The sequence below is a fragment of the Pyrgilauda ruficollis genome, unplaced genomic scaffold (assembly GCF_017590135.1).
Source record: "Pyrgilauda ruficollis isolate IOZ18807 unplaced genomic scaffold, ASM1759013v1 scaffold135, whole genome shotgun sequence".
In the NCBI taxonomy this organism is placed as follows: domain Eukaryota; kingdom Metazoa; phylum Chordata; class Aves; order Passeriformes; family Passeridae; genus Pyrgilauda; species Pyrgilauda ruficollis.
Window position 1 is genome coordinate 520,018 of NW_024511988.1, and position 22,735 is coordinate 542,752.

At 40.1% G+C, this 22,735-nt stretch overlaps 1 protein-coding gene across 1 annotated transcript in view; it reads right to left on the bottom strand.

Annotated features, from left to right (window-relative positions):
• Window positions 1-22,735, bottom strand: part of MNAT1 (MNAT1 component of CDK activating kinase) — a 119,532-nt gene that overhangs the window by 56,140 nt on the left and 40,657 nt on the right. Inside the window, exons 4-6 of the mRNA XM_041459414.1 lie at window positions 17,892-17,995; window positions 13,741-13,881; window positions 8,177-8,302 (exon numbers count right to left, since the gene is read on the bottom strand). Coding sequence (XP_041315348.1) covers window positions 8,177-8,302; window positions 13,741-13,881; window positions 17,892-17,995 — 371 coding nt within the window. The remainder of the gene's footprint in view (window positions 1-8,176; window positions 8,303-13,740; window positions 13,882-17,891; window positions 17,996-22,735) is intronic.

Here is a 22,735-nt window from a genome sequence, read left to right on the forward strand (position 1 = left end):
ATTGAGAAATTTTTTATTATTCTTTATTTCCCTGCCAGCTGTTTTTTTGGACTCTCCTCTCAGCCACCTTCTTTCTTTCAGTCAGATCCCTCCTTATTGCTCACAGTAACACCTACTCAAGCAAAGGTACATTCAGAGCTGTAAGACTCAGAAACAGGATGATCTCAGGCTGATTTAAATGACATTTTCCTTAGATTACTCTACAACATGTCTTTGTGCTATCTTAGCTAGTGGCAGGTCTGGCTGCTGCTTGGGATAGAATTTGGGCATCCTACATTAGAGCCTGCAGCCCATCCCTGCTGTTCTGTCCCAGTGCCTGCTCCCATACAGGCAAGGAAGCAAATGACAACCTGGCTGAACTCTTCCAGCAGCCTCCTTTCTCCCTATGAACCTTTCCATGGGACCAGAACATGCTGCATGTCACAGAAATGTCCTCTGAAAAATGATGGGGAAGAGTCAAGCATGCAAGTAAGCTCTTGGGCAACTTCAAAAACCAAACAGGACACTAAAAATCACAAACAAAACAAAATGAAAACCTAAACCAACCCAAACAAAAAACCAAAAAAAAAAAAAACCAAAAAAAAAAACCAAAAAAAAACCCCAAAACAAAAAAAAAAAATCCACAACAAAGAAACAACTCACCAAAAAAAATTTAAAAATCCCTACCAAAGAACAGCTCCATTCCAAAAAGTGACAGCTAAAGCACAGATCTGCTCCACTGCTGGCCACAGACACTTTAACAAGCACATTGGTCATGCCATTCACTCCTGTACAATTAACACTGTTGGCATTATTTCATTTACTAAATTCCAGTCATTACAGCTGTGCAAACTTATGGGTCTAATTTGTATTTATACTAATATGTGTACATAAACATGTGCTGCTTTAGCCATGTAGAGGAGCCTTAAAGCAAATGAACAAATATTATTTTAACAGAGCAGTATCAGAGAGCCCAACCATAAAAAAGAATCAAGTCAAGCAGTTCTGATTATGTCTGTGCACCAAACAGCTTAATTTCAACTACAGCATATTTCCTAAGGCATTCCAAATTAAAATCCTGCAGAGAGCTTTGGGGAGACATAGCACTGCATTTTCAAAATGCAGTCTCCTTTTCCAAGGCCATTGCTGTGTAAATGAAGGGAGGAGAAATAACAAATACTGTCATTTACTTTGCCTTTTTTTCCTCCAGAAACATTTTCTTACCAACATAAGGAACAAAATTCATTAAGTCAACATCATGTGCTGAATGTTTATGCACTTTGATATAACAGTAATTACTTAGTAAGGCCAGAACCCAATTAATGTTTTAGACTTCAGTCCATGGGCTGGAATGCACAGGAAGCATTCTGATGATAGATCACTTAAATAAAGTTTATTTGGCATACACTTCAAAACCCGAGTTCAGAAACTCAAAGCACAGTTCAGCATGTATGTGCTTGACTCTTAACAAAACATCTTTATTTAAACAGAGGGCTAGAGATTTAGTATGACAAATGTATTTACTACTACTAATCATTTTCCATCAAGCTACTCGGAAGTTGCAGTCATATTGTATTTATAAACTTATGAGATTTAAGGGAGCAGTAGATAGGTCACAGGACTGTGGATTACTTTTTAAATCCAGCATACTAATCCTAACCTGAGTTACATCTTCCAGCATATTTGGTGTCCCTCAGTTTATATATTTGAATTCTATATCCACATATTGTCAGAAATGGTAGAGATCCAGCAGCCATGATTTCTTTTTCCTCTCTTCAGAAATAGTATCCTATTCTTAGCAAATTAACAGTATTCTTAGTATTCTTAGCAAATTAATGCTCATTGTTAAAAACAAGACACTGTTACTGATGACAAAAATTCAATGCTAAAGTAATATGCAATGTACACTCTGAGTAGGAATCAGGAAATGGTGCTTAGCAAATGCAGAATCCCACTTGTCCCAGGGCTACCTGCACCCCTGTGAATCTCTGCTCCAGGGAAGCTGCTTGGCAGGAATGCTGCTTCCCTGAAAACCTCCATCAGAGACCCTCTGGAAAGTGCTGTGACTCCCCTGACTGGGGCATTTGGGTTTCCTCTGGAAAGGGATTCTTCTTCCTGGCACTGACACTGAGCCCAGAGTGTCTGAGCTGGGACACAGCCACCACACACAGGCACACAGACACAGAATGCTCAGTGCCACTGGATATTTTACCTTTACATCCATGTTCTCTAAACAAATATGCCTATTCCAAAAGGATCTATATGCCTAAACACACTAGTTACTCTTGAAAATAAGTGTTGTAATTTTGCTGTGATTCTAAACTACCAAGAGTTGCAAAGAGGGAAATATTCCACCCAGCTGTAAAAGAGAAATGTGCGTGGTATGAGCCAAATGAAGATTAAAAACAAAATACCAATTAAACTCAAACTGGCATTCATCTCAAAGAAATCAATTCCATCTGAACAATTCCAGTCTGAAGATAGACCAGCTGAGCTAACAGTGAAGGAGCCTTGATTGCTTTATTTTTTAACTTCAAGCAAAAACTAAAAGCACACAAAAAACACACACTGAAACACACTGCACCAAAACCAACAAACCAACCAAGCAAACCAGAGCAGTAAGAATTGGCAAAGTAAGGCCCCCTCAGGAGCTGCAGAATAGCTGTAGCCTAAACCACAGTGTGACATGCACCTCACTTACCTCAGAGTACCTGGCATATGTCTAAGCAACTTTGAAGGAGCACAATTGATTAAAAAGGGTATTTTGACAGACTTTTTTGTGTTTGGAACAGGATTTTGGATAATTGCTCCACGAGCTATAAAAGAAACAGACTGGAAAACAGGAGCAGCCGCTGAGCAGTTGCTTGCACAGGAAGCAATATTGCAGGAAAAGGCAATAATAAAGAACAGTTAATTTGACCTGAGCTGATGAGGTCAATGTTTTAAAAGAAATAGCTCCACATAATGTAAAATAAGAAGGTTATTTCCCATCAGAATAATACTGCAAGTGTAAGACTGCACAAAATCTCTTCCCTAATACTTGTTATGTGCAGCTTAGTGGTAACACACATTCCTGAGGTGTCCTAGACATCCTGTGTCTGACACAAATCCATTCCTCTGAAATATTGGTTCTACAACTGCTCCCTCCTACAACCTCTGGCTGCTCCAGGCTGCACACTGCTCTCCTCAGCATCCAGCTACTAATAACCTGAAACTGCAAGAACTGGAATAAATCTGGGCAATATTCAGAGCCACAAAGTTATATTTAACACCGCTGCTGTGATTTGGACAGGGAAGCAGGAGCTGGAGCAGATATTTCACTCTTAATTCGCTGCCATTCAGGGGTGCTGTTGACAGGAGATGGAGCCCGGCTCAGCGGAAGAGCCAGGGGTTAGGAATTCAGTAGGGCTGGATCCTATTCCTTCTTCCTCCACTGCTCTGCTGGCTAATCCTGGGTGAGAACATCCCCTCCGGGCATCTGCTTCCCCTCCCTCCCTGACACATCTATTTAAACTGCAAATTCACTGGGGTAGGGACCATCTTGGTAATGATCAAGCACGTAGAACACTCTACACTAATAGTTCTATTAATAAATATTCCCACTGCTATTAAGTAATAAAACAAAAATGATGATAAGAATTAGAAGGTCAATGATGCATTACATTAATTCTGAGCTATTTGGTACAAAATGCCAGAAGGCAAACTCTTCCCAAGCAGAAGCAAACCAGGGGGCACCTATGTTGTTTTCCAGCATTTTTGGGCAATCCAATTAGAGGCAATTGAGTTTTTAACTGCATGAGATTACTCCAAGAATACCATCACTAGAGGCTAAGTGTCCTGGGAGGCTGGGGAAAGAGAGGAAAGAAACTGGAAGGAACAGAAAAGGGACAGACACACAGCCTGAAATGTGCTGGAGATGGCATGAGCTGAGCCAGTCTAAGGCACCCAGATTTTCTACAAACATGGAAACAGCTGGGCCATGGATTCAAAGGTTCTCTGCTCCCAGTTCAATGAATTAAGGAGGAGTTAAATACATCCACACTTCTATGCATTTCTAACCACAATGGTGAGGTAAAGCACAGATCTAGAAAAGCCTTCTACAGTTCTGTAAACACTAGAGACGTAAGAATGAAACTAAATTCATGTTAACACAATTCCTGTTGCATTTGCAAACTGCCATTTGTCTGCAATACATATGAGCATCTCTCTTACACCTTCAAATGAGCTCCACATTAAAGCTACCTAACTAGAAATGGTCATTACATTCAGCAAAAAACAGAAGAATGGTTCTCTTGCCAGACCTTGTTTTGCACCTTCTGACAAGCCCTAGAAATACTGGAAACATCATTCTTTTCAGACAAACTGTACTCTTTTTGACAGCTGCTTAAGTCTGCACTATCACAATTGACAGGAAATCTCATTTTTACCACTATTGCAGCAATTAAGATTGCTACAGTTTCTTTTGTAGCTTTACCCTGATTTGAGATTGGCTTTAATAAGACTGTTCTAAAATATTCAGATGTGCTGAAAGTATATTTCTTAATATGATAAACATGATAAGGAAAAAAGCCTGGCAGCACTGTCTCCCCCTACTCAAAGAGGTAAATCAAACTGATTGATTTGGAATGTAAGCTTTGTGCACAGAGGACAGAATTTACTGAAGAAGTTGAAGAGCAGACTACAGAGGAAAAACTGCTTCCACTTGAAAGGAGGAAAAAGAAAAAAGGAATTTCACAAAAGGAAAAGTGAAGGAGACCCTGTCCCCATGAGCTATTTGTCTGTCTCATGCTATAGGGGATGCTCTTGCTTAGCTTAGAAGACATTCCCTCGTCCCCCTGCAAGCAGAGGAACCCACAGCACTAACATGACACCTTAAATGAGCCAACTTCCTTGAGCATTGCCCAGGAGACTAGAATGGACATGCTCCTAACTCAGACACCAAGAAACATGTCTAATTAGCAGTCAGGCAGAAGAACATCTCTGACCAAGGAAAAACACTTCTGTTCAAGCTGAAAAAAACCCCAGTGGATTGCCACAAGTGGCATATTTTCATACCCTTTGTGTAAACACCAGCTCCAGATCAGATCAGCTCAGCCAACTCTGGCTTCCCTTCTTTTGAAACAAAATTAGAGGAAAACACCCATCAGAAAAGGTCAGTGGCCAAACTATTAGGAAAAAATAAAAGCCATGGGGAAGGACATACACAGTGATTCTTTAAATGTGCACTGCTAAGCCTCTGACAGTGGGCACAAAGCAGATTTTTCACACAAATGTACTGAATTTGCAGAACTGTTGTGCCAGAGCACTAATTAGAATTGCATTTCTTAAGAAATTCTCAGTACTCCCTCCAGCTCCCCCACCAATAGGAGTGGTGTGAACCCCATGGTTTAGAGGGGAACAAAGCCAAAGCAGCTACAAAGAGCACAAGAAAAGCTCCACCCACTTCACGTGGACACCTACGCAAAAGGAGTGGACTGAGCATCTCAGGTTCTTAGGAAAACACTCAGCCTGGCAAACAAGCATGTCCTAAGGTGAGTGCCAGGTGGGAATTCACCTTACACTGTCACTAGAACCCACCTTCATGGATCATGTGCAATGAGCAGAACTGCTTTTCACAAAACTAACCCTGCTCCAAAGCCAGCAAACTTGCACTTGATAACTACAGTAACTTTCCAAGATGCACCCCAATCCTAATCTGAAAACATCAAGAATTTGAGATTTCGTTGCATTCCAGAGCCAATTTCAACAGTGAGGCCAATTAACCAGCAGAACATTGTGTGAACTTTAGGTCTTATTCCTTCCTTCAGTTCCTATTTAGATGTTTGTTTAAGGTTACTGGTTCTTGCTACATTTAATGCTGCACTGCTCAGACCTGGCATGCTCTGTGCTAAGGAGGTACTTAGTGTAAATTGAGTCATACCTGAACCATCTCCTCAACCAGAAGCAGAATGCAGCACACAGAGCAGATCTTTCTGCCTTTGAATGGACTTTTGTGGCTCCTATTCACGTTCTTTCTGATTTTTGCACTCAAGATGCAGCCAGCAGAACTCTGGAGCCCACAACTCTTCCCAATATTGCATTCAGGAGGAGAAGTCCTTTCCTGTTTATTGCTGGACTATTCGCATACCCAAGGCCCCCCACACATGCTGTGGCTGAGGGTCAAACTGGTTTTGCTTAGCTAAACTTCCAAATCCTCTTCCCAGAGCCTGTTATTTACTCTTCTATTTCTCATTTTGCATTTAACCTTATTAAAACACATTTCATTCAAATGAGGCCAGTTTGTCAAAGTGACCCTGTAAACTGCCAATTTGCACATCATCCACAGAAATTCAACATCTGCTTCCAAGCACTGAGCTGCCTCCTAGCAGAACACCCACAGAAACATTCCCAGGCTGTGGAACCAACTTCTTCAGAAATTACAAAGTTAGACACTTCCTCCATTTATTGTGCAGAGTACCAATATTGCTACTAGTGTAACAGAATTTGTATTTTTATAATGTCATGTAATAAACAAATCAAACACCTGTAAAGAAAATAAGGAAACATTCATCTTTCTAAGCAAAACCTGTAATTTTGTTGGCGTAAATTTTTTAATGCAATCCATTTTCCATAAATAGTAGTCACCAACTTCAAATGCTTCTATCATTAACTTTACTGTTAAAAAACATTAATAGAAATAAGTACAAATAAACTGTTCTTTTTCAATTTAGGACTCAGATCAGTCAGGGTGAGGAAATTTCTGTTTCCTGAGATTGAACAAATTAAATTATTTATCTATTCACATTTTCTGAACACTGATGAATTAGCAATTAGTTATCTGGCATATCCCCTATTATTCCAAATATTAGGATTTAAATGTCCTGCTGCTGGAAATCTCTTCAGCCAAGTCTTTCACCATTCCTGGATGAAATTTACTTAGGGCTGCAGATCTCAAATGTCCACTACCACATACTGCATTTAATATTAATTTTGAAACAACTTAGAAACTACTTCCACTGTCCTCATCACATAAGCTGATCTTCTTCCTTTGCCCAGACACAGCTTTAAGAAATTCTGACAATGTATTTTAAAAGCAAGAAAAAGAACAGCCATTCAGACAGAGTATTTTTGAAACAGAACAACAGGCATTTTCTGTCCACTGGCTTTTCTATACAGACAAAATTTCTCACAAAGCATATTAATATCCCCTAAACTGTTAGTTTTAAAAGAAATAGGAGGAAGATCCATTTACACCACAGGAAAACAAGAAAACAATCTGCACAGCATTGCAAAAACTGACACTGCTTTTGGAAAAATAAGCTGCAAATGCTTCCACATTGTGAACACTTTAACATATAATGAACACAGCACAAATATTCATGGCAAAAACAAATTGATTACTGTTAGGAAACTAGTTTGATGTACAGATTTTTGCTTTGCTGACTTCTTGGTTTGTTGAGGAGAGTAGAGAGTGTTAGCTATTTTTAAGACATTCAGTTTACCATTATCAATTCTAAAATACAAAGTCTAGAAAAAGTACATTTTAAAAAAGTCTAAAAAGAGATTTAAAATAATACAAAGCAGAAAACCAGCAAGGTGCAGAAAAGACCAGTCACTCGTGCTCCCACCCCCAGCTGTACATTTATGTACACAGGCTGGTGTGTGCTTGGGCCATGTCATGACACAGAACAGGAATGCTGAGAGATCTTCAGCTGCCACCCTAAGGTGACACATTTGAAAAATACTTGTTATTTCCTACAGCCAAATAACAATGAAAATAGAGTCCTTAACCTTGGCATAATTTCCTATATTGTCAGTCTCATACTCACAGATTACTCCAGTGCTCAAAATAAATCTGAAGAAAGTGAGATGATTCTTGAACTTCAAAATTTTCAATGTCCAGAATTGGTACACAAACAAGAAAAATAATTCAAGGACACCACAACTTCACAGGGAGAGAGGTATAGTTTGTTTTTTGACAACTACACAATGAAAATGTTCCATATATTTGTGATGACCCTTCTGGGTGGATCATCACAATATTCCAACTAGCAGAATGATGAAATTCTTCAATTAATTCCTAATTACTTATTTAATTGGAAGAGAACAGTCTATTTCATGTAACATGCAACTCAGGTTTAAGTGACCTCTGAATTCATATGAGGAAATCCTTGATCTTCTGAAAGGCATTAAAAAAAACCAAACAAGCAAATCTTACCATTTTGATGCCAGTGGAAAATGTGACTGGTTTGACAGGTTTGGGTTTTTCCAGCTGCATTTCTAGCTGAGTAGATCTGTCCTTATGCTGAGCTAAGAGCAGAGAGGCAGGAAGATCAGAGCTCTCCTGTAAACATATGAGGAATAAATTTGAATCCTAGACCAAAACAAATATTAATTAACACTGCACATTCTTCCAAACTGCAAGCTGTGACTGCAAGGCCATCACTAGGAGAACAGCAGAATGCCAAGTATCCTCTCCCTCAGAAACAGTTTACAGAAAACGAACATTTTCAGTAATAAGAAAAACCTGCAGCAACTCCATAAATCAGAGTAACCTGCAAACAACCATTTTTATAGAATCCACATTAAAGACAATATAACAGGCTCCTTATTCCAACTGGCCAATGCAACAATATTTATTAAAATTGAAAAAAAAATTAGAACTTAATCAGAGAAGGAATAATACTGAGTAGTATAACTTGGATCAGATGTTTATCTAAGACACATTCTTTCTCCCAATGAACTCAGACCAGTTTGAAATTGTTTCCCATTAGATTTCACCTGAGGCCGTTTGGAAATGATCCTTGCTCTGCTCTGCACAATGGCACTATTGTAAGTACAACCAACAGCATATTTATTTTCTCCTTCAGCAACTTATTTTTAGGGAAGCCAGCCAATTTTTAAATATATATATTTATATATATGTATGTATATAAAAAAAAGTAGTAAAATGAATAGTTAAGCAAATGAATTACTTAAACTGTCAGGACAGAATGATTATTAGCATACATATATGGAAGTGCATTTTTGAGAGATCGGGAAATTATTGGCTAAATAATTTTCTAAGAGACTAATGTGACTACCTACATGCACACAGAAATCCTTGAGAATTCCTGGCTAGAATTATCATGAAGTTGAGAGCAGTAATTCTAAGAGACTAATTGGCTAAGTTTTCTAAGAGACTAATGTGACTACCTACATGCACACAGAAATCCTTGAGAATTCCTGGCTAGAATTACCATGAAGTTGAGAGCAGGGAAGAAGTTCAGACAGATTCTTCCTGGACTGATCCAGCACAGGATTTTATTCCTAAGGCCCTCACACATCACATTTACTTCTGTTTCAAAGAGCCAAGCAAATATTGAACTATGAACCACATTTGTTACTCAGAAAACCAAACAGATTTTATTAACAGGACTGTGATTTTTTAATTATTCAGTTCAAGGTAAGTAGTTGGATTTTTTTAATGCCAAAGATGCCTTGTTGTTTTGATGGTACCTAGAGAAATCCTCTGAAGTGATCATGAAGAACAGTCACATTGCACACTGACTTTTCACATCACTCTCCAGTCTTTTTCCTTCTCTATATATTATTACATTCCCTTTGCCTTACCACTAGAATGCAAGATAAAAGCAGAAAAATCTCACAAGACAAGATCTGGTCCAGAATCACAAATGCAACATCTAAGGCACAGCTTCCTACTCGCATTTCTGTGATCAGCTGGGAAGAGGGGAGGGAAGATGCTAAAAACCTAAATTGCAGAGACATCTAATTTCTGTACAACTGGGAGAAAATTTGGACCACAAATGCACTAGTTTAGAGTCTTCTAGAAGCACTAGTTAGTACTTCTTTCAACTGTTGCACATCTCTAACCTGCGTGCAGCAGCATGTGCTGTCAGCAGAGGTTAAAGATGTTGAACTCTTTCAATGACCAGATTTAACATGTTGGGGAGAAGGAAGAGTGGAAAACAGTCTCCTGTTCATTTTGTCTTTCATATTCCTTAAACACTCACTGCATTTCTAATAAAATGATTCAAGGAAGCCAATTTTTAACCAACTTCTCAGGAGTTCACACAATGACCAGTAACCAGATTACACAACTGTGGGAAACCCACAGTGTGCCAGCAAGTCACCACATCCTGATTGTTTGTCCTTTTGAATATGCCCAGAGCCCTTCTGTTAACTATTAACACACGTGGAAGTTCCAACCCTGTGTTTATCCATACCAGCAATTTTCTGTATGGGAAAACAAACTGTCTACACTATGAACAAAGCTGGTTCTACACAACAATTTCTGGAAGACTTGTCTCAAAACTCTTGAGCTTCTGGTGAAAGTGTGGATTTGACGTCTTTAACGCCTTTGCCTGGCTCCAAGCTATGCCACAGTCCAGGGAAAATCTGCTCCTCTGCCATGTGCTGCAGTCCCATTGTGCTCATGCCTGGGAATTATGGGCTGTTGAAGAGGAAAGTGCAAGTCCCATGAGACACAAGAGATCACATTAGAATCCTCTGTGTACATGTGAGAGTTTGTAGAGCACATAAAGAAAGGGTTTTAATATTTTACTCAGCCTGGATTATCCAAGGTTAAAAAAAATCCCCAAACAAACAACAACCCAAAATAAAACACTCATATAGCTCTCCCAGTGATGCATAAAATGTATTTGAGACTGCAAGTCTAAATCACAACAGGGTATTGTGCTTTTAAAGTGAGAGGTTCTGTTGTAAAAGAAGTGACTTACAAAGAAGGTAACACAGAAATTGCCTAATTAGTACAGAGAGGCAAAAAGGACCAAACTGCTTGTCCAGTGGCCTGCAGAGCCTGAGTCCCCCTGATGCCTTGCTGATCTCTCCAGCACTTCACACTGGCCTTTCCCTCCCTGTTCCCAGCCAAGGATGGGTTCATGGAGCCTTGGCCCAGGTCCAGTCCTTTCTGCAGGAGCCCCTGCACTCCCCAGGCTGGCCAGAAACCAGGGCCCACTGCACAACATTTAGAATACCAAACACGTTTCTGTGCCTCTGGACTACCTAAATTATCAGCTCTTTGTAGATGGTACAGCATTCTCCAACACTTCTGCACACAATTGAGACCTTTGCTCCATATGAAACCACCATAAGTAACACATCTAATGACTTGGACCATCAAGATGATGAGAGGGAAGGAGCACCTCTCCCATGAGGAAAGGATGAGGGCACTGGGATTGCTCAGCCTGAAAATGGAAGGCTTTGGGGTGACCAAATTGTGGCTTTCCAGTACCTGAAGGGAGCTGACAAAAGAGATGGAGAGAGACTCTCTACAACAGCCTGGAGTGACAGGACAAGGGGAATGGCTTCAAACTGACAGAGGGCAGGGTTAAATTAGAATTTAGGAAGAAATTCTTTACAGAGGGTGGTGAGGCCCTGGCACAGGCTGCCCAGAGAAGCTGTGAATGCCCCAACACTGTGAACGTTCAAGGCCAGGTTGGATGGGGCTCTGAGCAATCTGCTCTAGTGGAAGTTTTCCCTCTCCATGGCAGGGGGCTGGAATTCAAGGGTCTCTAAGGACCCCTCCAACCCAAGCATTTCTAGGATTCCATGAGATCTGCAGCTTCATAAGATTTCAGTACTAAAGGTAAAATTCATTTCTTGACAGGGAAAATACCTAACATCTCTACTTGTACAAAACAAAAAATGTGTCTTAATTATTTTTTTTTGTGGCCCAGTGGCAGGGGCAAACTTGGGAAAAAAAAAATGACCAAGATCCAGGAGATCTGGGCTGCAGGCTGACAGATCAGGTGATCTGTCCAAAGGAGAAGAATCAAAACCAATGTCAGATTCCCACTTTCCTCTACTCTCACAATCCTGCAGAGTCAGTGGTGTTACCACTGGTATCTCTGTAGCCAGAAATTAATCCTTTTTGGCTTAGCACAGAACCAGCAACCATAGATATAGGATTATTTTTTAAGTTAATTCTTTACACTGCTGCTGCATATGCTTGGCTTTTCTCGATTAAGTTTTACTCATGATCAGTTTCATTTTCAGATTTGCAGCACAGCATTAGAGGGACTTCAGAGACCACAGGAAAAGTTTATTTCTTTAACAACCACTGGTTTTTCAGAGACTTTGTAAGTCATTACACAAACACTTCAGTGCTGGTTTTATAAACCTTAGTAATATTACAAAACAAGTTTTGGCTCAAATTTAAGTTGACACTGCCCCTTCAGAAACAGAGACACAACTTGAAACTGTCCAGTTTCCTCCCTCAGCCTTTAAAAATCACCTTTATATTGTTTTTATAATATTAAGATATATTTTAATAGCAATACATATGCAATCACAGTTAAAACTACTCATTTTAGTCATGTTTTAAGGGTTATTTATAGCTATTCTTTCTGCAAGCCACCTGGTGAAGGTTTCCAGTAAAACCAAACGCTGTGTTAAAAAAAAAAAAATTAAACAAACAACCACACATCAACCACTGGTCTCTAGTCAGTTAGGAGTGTGTTTTAGATCAGGGTTTTACAAATTTAGAAACTCAAAATCCATATTCTGAGAAATTAAATTCAAATTCATAGTGGAGTTTTTATTAATTTATCCACTATTCCTAATTGTGTGGACTGTAAAAGCATTTACCTTTAAAGTGAAAATATTGCTGGATGTAAAGATACAGGCTTGACATTTTTTTGAAAGACTCTTTCTGCTCATCTCTGCTTTTGCCTACAAAAGGAAAACCAGTAACATGTTGCCAGGAATCCTGGCTTGAAGAAAGCCATCTATTTCTTCAGGAGGCCCTGAAACTCCTAAATTTCACTTAGATCCTCTCTCCATGTCACTGCCTTCTGCCCTGGCTCAAAGAGGAACTCTGCTTTTTCAGGAAAGGTAGAAAGCATCTGTATCATGAATAAGAACTGAGACTAGAAAGCAGGAATTAACAGTGTACTAGTATGAGATGCACTGATATAAGAGAGAAAATATCATTTGGATATGCCAAGCAGCTTTAAACCACACTGACACAGCTGAACACAAGTATGCATGCATAGATACTTCTTTTTTCTGATTTCCCTCAAGGTTACACACAGGCTGTGTGTACACAGACTGTCCTCATGGGTGTTAAACCTGTGAATGTCTGTACACACTCTTGTATTGAAAAAAACTGAGATGTGAACCTTAAGTAACACATTTAGTGAGTTTCTCTATGCCCACACATGATTGCATTTCAGATGCAGAATCAGTAAATTAATCAAGATTACCATGATTTCCAAAAGCAGACTGAGTTTTCCTCTGTTTGTCTATACAAAGCTTCAGTCACTTCAAAAAGAACAACTTGTACAGGAGAAGTGGCAGTAAGAGAACATGACACACTCAAGGCAGAAAACTTCTCATTGTAGTAGTTTTTGCATACAGAGGGACCACCAATCATTTAGGTGCTCTGACTGAGAAAGGGCTGAGCAATGCTTGGATAACTCCTGTGCTCTCCACCATCTCCACTGCAGAGGTGGCTGAGTCAAGAAGCACCTCCTGATGACCTTTTTGCTTCCACACACCAGACTCTCAGCCACTACTCAGAACTGCTGAACAAGCCAACAGTGGTAGAGCTGAGCTCCAAATCCCAGAAGTAGTCTTCATCCAGCCCCTAGCTTACCAAAAACCAGAATGGTTTGCATCATTGAAATAAATAACAGGTGAGAGAATGGAAACACAGAACACACAAAACAGGGAAACAGGATAGATCTGTTAATTCCACACAGTGATAGAGATGGATGTCAATGCTACTGAACTTTCAAAGTCTCTGCTTTTGTTACTCACCAGATCATCCAGGAGTGCCTGTTTATTCTTCCTTTTTATCATCTGCTGTAGCTGTTCTTCCTTCTGCATGAACAGCCGCCTTTGTTCGCTCTCCTGCCGCTCTACCTCCAGAGCCTCCTCCAGCTCCTCCTGCTCCCGAGTCTGAGAGGGAAATCAGAAATCAGCTCACAGCAACCCCACAGCTCCACTGCCCCCCAGGGGACCCCACACAGGCCAGGCAAGGGGAAAGCAGCCAAATTCTACCTTTTAAAGCGGAATTTTAAGGTGATTACGGATGACTATTCTACCTCCTCACTGTCCAGTGTAAAGTTAAGATTTTTAACTTGTTGCTTGCTGGAGTCAGATCTGACTCCTTAAATGTTAGGGAAGGGGTTTTCCCTACACTTTCACTCTAATGTGAGCCCCTCTTGGCTCCCACACATCCTATAACTCAATGATGTAAGTAGGGTGAACAAAAACATAATCCCACAACACTGTTCCTGATCATCCCATTCATCAGCTGTCTTCTTTGCAAAGCACACTGTGCTTATCAGTGGTGTAGAAGAAAAATGAGAAATCACAAATATGTGATTTCTATATCTTTAAGCATTTAAGCATTAACTGTGGAAATGTTACATTTTCAGAAAATAAGGAATTTTTCCTATAATCTGGATTGCAGTCATGTGACATGAGATGAAAAGAAAGATTACTAGTACAAAATGACAAGTTTTTGTTACAGATCTATTTCTTGGCAAGTATTTTTTTAATGTGCAAACTATTAGATAATCTGTATTTGAAAATCACAGTGAAAGAATAAAAAACAGAATAGGGTTCAGAGACAGAGGAAAGTAAGAGGATTAAACAATTTTATACAGAAGGTGGATCAAAAGAATGTCAGCTTGGTTGCTAGAAGGTACAAGGAAAAACATACAGGAAACATTTTCCAAATCTTCTCCATCTAACATAATAAAGCAAAAGGAGATGCAGTAAAAAGGGCAAGATAATTAAAATTTTATAACTTAAATGATTTATTGATGAAAGGAGTTTCAGCAGAACATCACAGGGGAAGACACTGATCTCTTCTCTGTGGTACCAGACCAGGACCTGAGGGAATGGCCTGAAGTTGTGTCAGGGGAGGTTTAGGCTGGATATCAGGAAAAGGTGCTTCACCCAGAGGGTGGCTGGCACTGAACAGGTTCCCCAGGGCAGTGGTCACAGCACCAAGGCTGGCAGAGCTCAAGGAGGGTTTGGACAATGTCCTCGGGCACAGGGTGGGACTCTTGGGGATGGTGCTGTGCAGGGCCAGGAGCTGGACTCAATAATCCTTGTGGGTCCCTTCCAACACAGCTTCTTCTGTGATTCTGTGATCATTATTGAGGCCAAGACCATAGTAAAGTTTATTCTAATCATAAAGCTATATCATAAAGCACAGTTACCTAATAAAAGCCAGAATATGCAAAAAAAAAAAAAAAAAAATCCCTTCACAGACAGATTGAGCCAGTGGGTCCCAGTGAGGCCCAGTTACTCCTGGGAGATCTCATCACCTGCCACCAAGCCAACAGAAGCTGCTAACATTTCGTAACTGGTGCAGCGACCCTGGTAAAAAGCTGGTCACCAACCAGCAACCACCTGGAATTGGGCTCTCTCTGCATTTAATGAAAGGAAAAAAACAAACAAGAAAATCCCCAAACTTCTAACTGAGGTTATGTCTGAGAATTAAGGGATTTAGTTAGTTTGGTCAACAGAAAAGCTTGGGGTCTTTGAGACATTCCAAGGCTCGTCCACATTTATCTCTAAAGACTGCTTGGAATTTGCACTGAAACAGAAGAAAACTGGTAGGGAAGTGCTGACAGACCTAGTCTGAAGAAACAGCCCAGAAAAATTATAGTCTGAAATAAGAAAACTGATAAACAAACCTAAACCAGAGCAGACTACAGGAAAATGGAAGAATTATCACATGTCAGATCGAATTCTTTAAACAGTAAAAGAGAAGAGATGTGTTCAATAGGCAGCAAGGGTTGTGTCCAGACTAAAGATAATCTAAACACAGTCCTAATATGTGAAGGGAAAGATGATGAAGTGAAGCCTAGAGTAATCTCAAGCCTCCAAGTGAAGAAGTAAATAGAAAGTAAAATCACGTTTCACCACATTCAGGAAAGGATAATCAGGAAAACATGCACATTCACATCACAGAATCCAGACACAACTATTTCAAGACTGCACAAAGCAGCAAGTGAAATTAAACATCTAGAGATAAAGTAGGAAGCAACAAGTTACCCTATGACTGGATAAGTGCAAATATTTAAGGAAGAAACACTGGAAAAGCTGTAGTCCCCTCAGGGTGCAAGGTTTTCTAAATAAAAAGTGTATATAAATATCTATATATTAAGAAAAACTATTTATAATTACAGGAACACCAAGATCTTCACTTTTTTTTTTTTCTAAACTACAAGAGAAGAACAGTCTTAGAATCAATGTGTTTCCAGCAGAGATGGGAAAACAGAGTTCCTTTAGGAGAGGCATTAAGATCTCTCTGCATTCAATTCTGGCCCCTTCTGCTTGCCAAACACAAATCACACTGGAGCAGGCAAAGGGCAACAAAAACAACAAGAGGGACAGAAAACATCTATATCCCTCAGAAGCAACCTATTACAGTGGACAGAAAAATTTAAGTCAAGAGTGTAGGGACCATGACTGGCCATAAGAAGTTTAAGCAAGAAAGTAGGACACCTTTTACCACACATGGAGAAAAGACATTCCAAAACTTGCTAAGAGGAGCTGGAGAGGAAAAGCAACCCTTCAGCTTTTAGGAGAGGGGGAAATTTATGGGCAGGATCATGCAGTTTTTGTAATAACCACTGTGTACAGTCTATTATTATGTTTCAATTGTTGAAAAAGAAATTATGAATGTTTCAAATGTTAAAAAAGAAAAAAAAAAAAAGATAAGTGTTTCCAGCTCTTCAGTGAGTCTGGATTCACACAGGCTTGCCCAGCTTCCAGCAGCCAGCCTCCAGCACAGCAGGACTGTGGAGCACAGCAAACAGAAGTCCTGGGGGCTTGAGAGGGTACAGGGCACTACAGAGCTGCTTGACAGCATCACACAGCCCCTGCACAGGCTGTCAGAGCCACTTCCTCGAAGGGAAGGTGGGCTGCAGGCAGAGCTGTTCTCACTGTGACCCCAGAGCTGCAGCTCCATTGTAAAATAAGACACACAGCCAAAGCTTTGGCAGGTCTCCTCAAGCTATGAAGCAGAGGATATTGCACAGTGTCAGAGACAGGATAACAGATCAGAGATGGACCCCTAGGGAAATTTCCTTGCCTTTAAAAGGAAGAGGTTCAAACAAACATTTTTCAGATTCCAATCTCCTCCTGTGAAATCCTAGAGCTAAAGAAATCACCCAGAGTTTTGCCACAGACTTCAGGGGAGTGAGGATTTCACCCCTACTGATTTGAAAGCAAGTCCTTAGTGCAACTGGATTACAAACACAAACCCTTGTTATGTCACACTCTGGGCAGACATTTTCCTTCAAGAACTGATAACAATGTGTATTTTTATGCTGAAAAAATATTTAACAGATTAAACTTTTCTTACAGGAATAAATGCATGCAAGTTTATTTTTAAAGAACAAAATGATATGTGAGCCATAATTTAATGAATGAATCTTCAAAGAACCCTGTGTTTTGCATACAGATTATATATACAATATCCCTGATGTTACTGTTATCAGCTCTTGAACAAAAGTTTTAATGTTTGTTTCAACATCTTTCATTTCAAATTTTGCATAAACCAGGCCTGTGTTTTGCCTCAGTTTTACAACCCTCTCCTGGGAGCTTCATAATGTCTGAGTCTGGATTCCTTTTGTTCCTTCAGATGAGAAAGGAACGATTGTCCTGGTGTAGGAATGAACTTCATCTCTCCTGGACATTGTCCAACGACACTGCCAGCACACATGCCGTGGTGATGTATTAGACACAGGCTCTACTGCCTGCCCCTCTCCTCAAGCCCTTCCCAAAATAAAGCAGAACTACATTTCAACTATCAGCCTCAATATTTAAATACAAAGAACTCTGCATAGTGCTTTCAGCTTTGATTTGTTTTAAGAAAGTACTCCACAAATCCTTTAATTCTTTAACAAATGAATAAAAATTGTAGGGGAGGGAAGTTAACTAACCAGTTTTAACTTATTCTTCTGAATGACTTCTTTGTTATCCTTTTGATACAGCTCCATTTTCTTTTTGGTGTTCTCCAAGTCCACATTGTTGGTCAAGTTAAATACTGCATAAATATTATAAAGACAGAAAGCAAAAGTATTAGGTCAGCATGCATGACTATGACAAAGAAACACTATTCTTATGCTCTCTATCCCTTCTAGCCAAATATAAACATTGCAGTAACAGAACTTATTTAAACATGCCATATAAAGACAGAGACAATCTGCTAAGTCACTGCACTTCAACAAAAGCCAGCAGAGTTTCTGTAGGCTTACACATCTGTAGGAGATTAAAATTTGAATCTTGCATCCTATTTTGTGACACTGCAATGATACACATGAATAATTATCATACTATTCATAAAACACTGAACTTTTCAAGTAGCAGTTGTAACTAAGAACATGGTGATTCCTATAAAATCAAATTAGACCAAACACAGGCTTATGAAGACAAGGTTGGAAATTAAGTCATTCCATGTCCCAGTGAATATCTAATGCACAAGGACTACAGTAACTGAATTCTCAGGTACACAAAAAAAAAAAAAAAATCACATTGCCCAATAACTTAAAAGGCACCAATGTACAATTATCTTTATTATGAGGAATCTGCAGATGCTTGCAGATTAACAGGTCAGCTGACATTCTTTTGATGTCTCTCAATGGTGACAGACTATATCTCATGTAATTATGAGCAAGCAGGGTTGGCCAGCAAGCTCCATAGTTTAGCACAACGTTCCCAATTATCTACACATGGCACAGACGGTATCTCAAGAAATTGAACAGTTTCTATAATCAACAGCTTGAAAGATGTAGATGGTTTGGATGATTTGTAATTTGATACAATGCCTGAGTCCTTCACCTCTAGGTCACTGGTTCACTTGAGGGTCAAGTGAATTCCAACTGAACACCGCTGTTATCACTGGGAAGTCGCTTGGTGATCCCCATCCTGAGTGGATGCTGGGCTCATGCCCATGGCCTTAGAGCTACTGAGCAGTGCCAGCACAGAGCACTCCAAGCCTCCAAGAGCTCTGTCACGTGCCTACAAGAGCAGCAGAGAAATTTGTGCTGCCATTGATAAATCCTTCACAAGAAGCAACCGCGCAGTGACCGTGCCGCGTCACACCCTAAAGGGAAGGAGGGTCTTGTACAACACCAGCATGGCACCTGGGAGGTTTTGGTTCAGTTCTCTCTTCCCAGGCTTTTAGGAAACCAGGGCCAAGCTAAGCCTGGGCACAGGCACCACTGCCAAGTCATTTGTACCAGTGAGGCTGCTAGAGGAACAGAAGGAAGCAGCGTGGAGTCTGATGTTACTCATCAGGGTAACACACGTCTCAGTTTGGAGAACATCATTCCCTTCTTCCATCCTCCCCACAGGTAACATGGCAGAAAAGAGCACTTAGGAGGGTTCTAGGCAAACCAAACCAAAAGTAGCCCAGGCTGACAAACCAGGTGAGAGCAGTGAAGGAAACACCAAGAAATCAATGCCAGGAGCAAATGAAGATAAGAAGAAACAGGAAGATCCAAAATGGTGGAGCTGTGGGATGCAGCTCAGTTCTACAAGCCCAGCTCACTGCTGCCAAGGGAGGCATTCCTGCTGTTATGCCCTTCTCCCCAAGCACAGGCCTCACTCTTTCCCCTGCTCTGATTCCAGAACTCCCTCAGATACTCTGCAGTGTCAACAAAAACCCTCCAGCAACCTTGAACTGGCTCAACACAGGAGTCAGGCAAGTGCCAGAGGGGGTACCAGGGAAGTAATAAAAGGGCACAGAGGGGAATAGGAATACTCTCTTATCCAGGAGTACCAAACCACCACATCATCTTACTCTTATTAAAAACACTCAATTTCCTCTAACTGCAACAAAAAAGGGCTCAGCAAGATACAGTTCATGAACTTCCTAACCTTAATAAAAAAAAAAAAAAGCTGTATTCATTTTTCCCATTTTCCAAATAATAAGCAGTATCAAGAGGAATGACATTTCAACTCAGTCTGGCTCCTGAACCAGCTGAACTCTTCCAGCCCCACCCCAGCATCCTCAGTTCAGAGGGAAGATCTAAGATGGCTGAGTTTGTGCTTCAAGAATTTCAGAGTCAACACCTGAGTTGAATTTTCAAACTTTGCTACTGTTCCTGGGCAGACCACTGGGCCTCTGTACTGGAAGTCTGCCACTGGCAAGAACCAGAAAAAGGGGAATAAAGGTTCCCTTCTCCTACACACCACCAGCTGTATCTCCATGCTATACCTTCAGGCAGAACTTCTCCCTGTGGTCTTGATCTCATCCCAGCTGGAGCCTCTGGGCACTGCCATAACTCAAACAAGCCACTCAGAGTTCAGCTCCTTGGTTTTTGGAAGCAAGCTACCCACCCCAAATGTTCTGGGGTTTTTTCCTCTCCAAAAGGCATAACATTTTCCTATTTCATATTGTGACAAACACACACTTCTTGGTTGTAGCAACCTCTCCTTAGCAAAACATTATTTTAGTCTACATCTTTAGTATTTTAATGGTGAATCTGACACCCAAATTTCCAGCCTACAGTTGCCCACTGACAAGAAGTTTTAATATTTGAGTATTAGGGCAGAGAAGAATTGTCATGTGAAAATGCTGGCACACAATCAGCCCAGGGCTCTGCAGTGACAGCAGCTGCATGGGAACGTCAGCACTTCCTACAACTTCAATCCACACAGCAGCTCTCTAAACTCTTCAGTGACGACACAAGAAAGAAATAGCACATGAGCCATGCTGTGCTAGCAGGATGCCCAGATGCCACCTTCAGGTGCATGAGGAGATGCCAAATTGCCTCCAGGCTCCTGAACATCATGAATATTTCCCTAAAAATAAATCCAGCCATAAGCTGATGATCTCTGTTTTGCAGTTATTGCTGCTTGAAACCTTCAGGGTTTGTTTTTTTGCTTCTTTCTCAGTTATCTTTCAACTGGCCACAATTTGATCTGTAAAACAAGAAGCTTAAGATATAAAACTCATACTTGGAAAAGCAAGCATGTTTTAAACATTTGCAGATGCCAACCTTTATTGAGAATTGCTTACAAAAATGGGTGTGTTTTGGTACTTCACAGGAAGTAACATTTCTATCTAAAAAATCTATTTCTGCATCAATGTTTGGGGAATTTTCACTCTAAAACCCCACTGCTCTGCTCAAGGTGGAAGTGTTTAACCCCCCCTTGTTTTCCTGCTGTGGCTGGAACCAAACCACAGCCACAACCCTTCTCAGCAGTCAGATCTGCTCACGCCATGCTGACTCTGCTCTGCCCATCTTACCCTGCTCTGTCACTCAAGGATATTGAAGGACACCAGCAATCAGAGATCCTAACTTCCAGCCCCCTCAACGGCCAGAGGAAATTTGTCCCAGAGAATATGATTTATAGCCATTATGAGGATCATCGTCCTGATCCTAAGCATCTCTGCCTCAACACCGACCTGTCCACATTTCAAGAGTGGAAACATTTAAGATATTTTGTTGCAAGAGTGGAAACAGGGTAAAAGAGTGCAAAAAAAAGTGTACCAAAAAAAAAAAAAGTAAAACAATGGAAAGTGTAACAGTGTAACCTGGATCTGCCTACATCAATTTCAGCGTCAACAGCTGACCTTTAGTACATGAAAACAGCATCTTCCCTCCTACAATAAACACCTACCAGCAAAACAAGCTGCTCCTTGACACTGCATGGTTAGCAATGGCCGGCCACCCAGCCAGTCAAAACATCTTTCAACATATTTTCTAATAAATTTTTCATGAGCTTCAAACGTCTTTTCATCAATATTTATAGAATACAAATTCTTGCCATTGTATCCTCACAATACAGCTGACAAGTCTGTTTTGCAAGGGGCACTAGGGCACAAAAAATAATTAAGATATTATTTCCCTCTCTTGTCCCTCGTCCCCTGCACAAGTTACTTGGCATTTAAAACCCAACAACTATAAAACCAAAGAGCACAGTTGCTAACACTCAACATACAAACTTTAACATAGCTAGGACTACGCAGCATTTTTTATTTGGCCTACTTTGAGTTTTGCCAGAAATTTATTTTAAATATACTTCATAACTTTAAAAAATGATAGAACTAGAAGAACTAGAAAGAGTTAAAAATCCCAACTCATGCTACACCTACCCTGAAAAAATATTGGTGTAGATCTGAATATGAGTGGCAAAGCAGATGGCTGGTTTGAAAAGGTTTCAAAGAGAAGACAGACTTATTTTTGTCCATGTTGAAATATAGCATAAGCCGATATAAGAGGCCTGAAGCCCTTCAGGGAAAAGAAACAGAAGCTGTTTTGTATGCAACAATTATTTATCTACTTATCCATCTCACATTGGTTGGTTTATAAAATGACTTGCCTTGAGACATCTGTTAAGTATAACAGGAAGACTATTGTGTTTTTGTGAAGCATTTCATTCTATTTAGGTGAAACTCCCAAGTTCTGAAATTCAGCCTCTACAGGGACTTTCTCTGTTTTTCAAAACAACAGCGTTCATTATACAATTCTATAACAAATGAAAAAATATTTTCCTAGTTATAAAAAAGAAAATAAGACAAAAAAAATTTAATTAAATGGCACAATAATTTGTGCAGAGACATGGCAGTATGAATGAATATCACTGCACTGCAAGACTAAGTCCCTCAAAATCTCCCTGTTTTAAACTAAGGCTGAAAATTATTAGCATTAGTTCATTATAAACAATATTCCTCCCATCCTACTACAAACAACTCCTAAATTATCATTTTCCTGAAAGGCCAGACTGGGAATGGCAGAGTGCTACAGAGGGAGACACAACCTCATCCTCAGCCTGC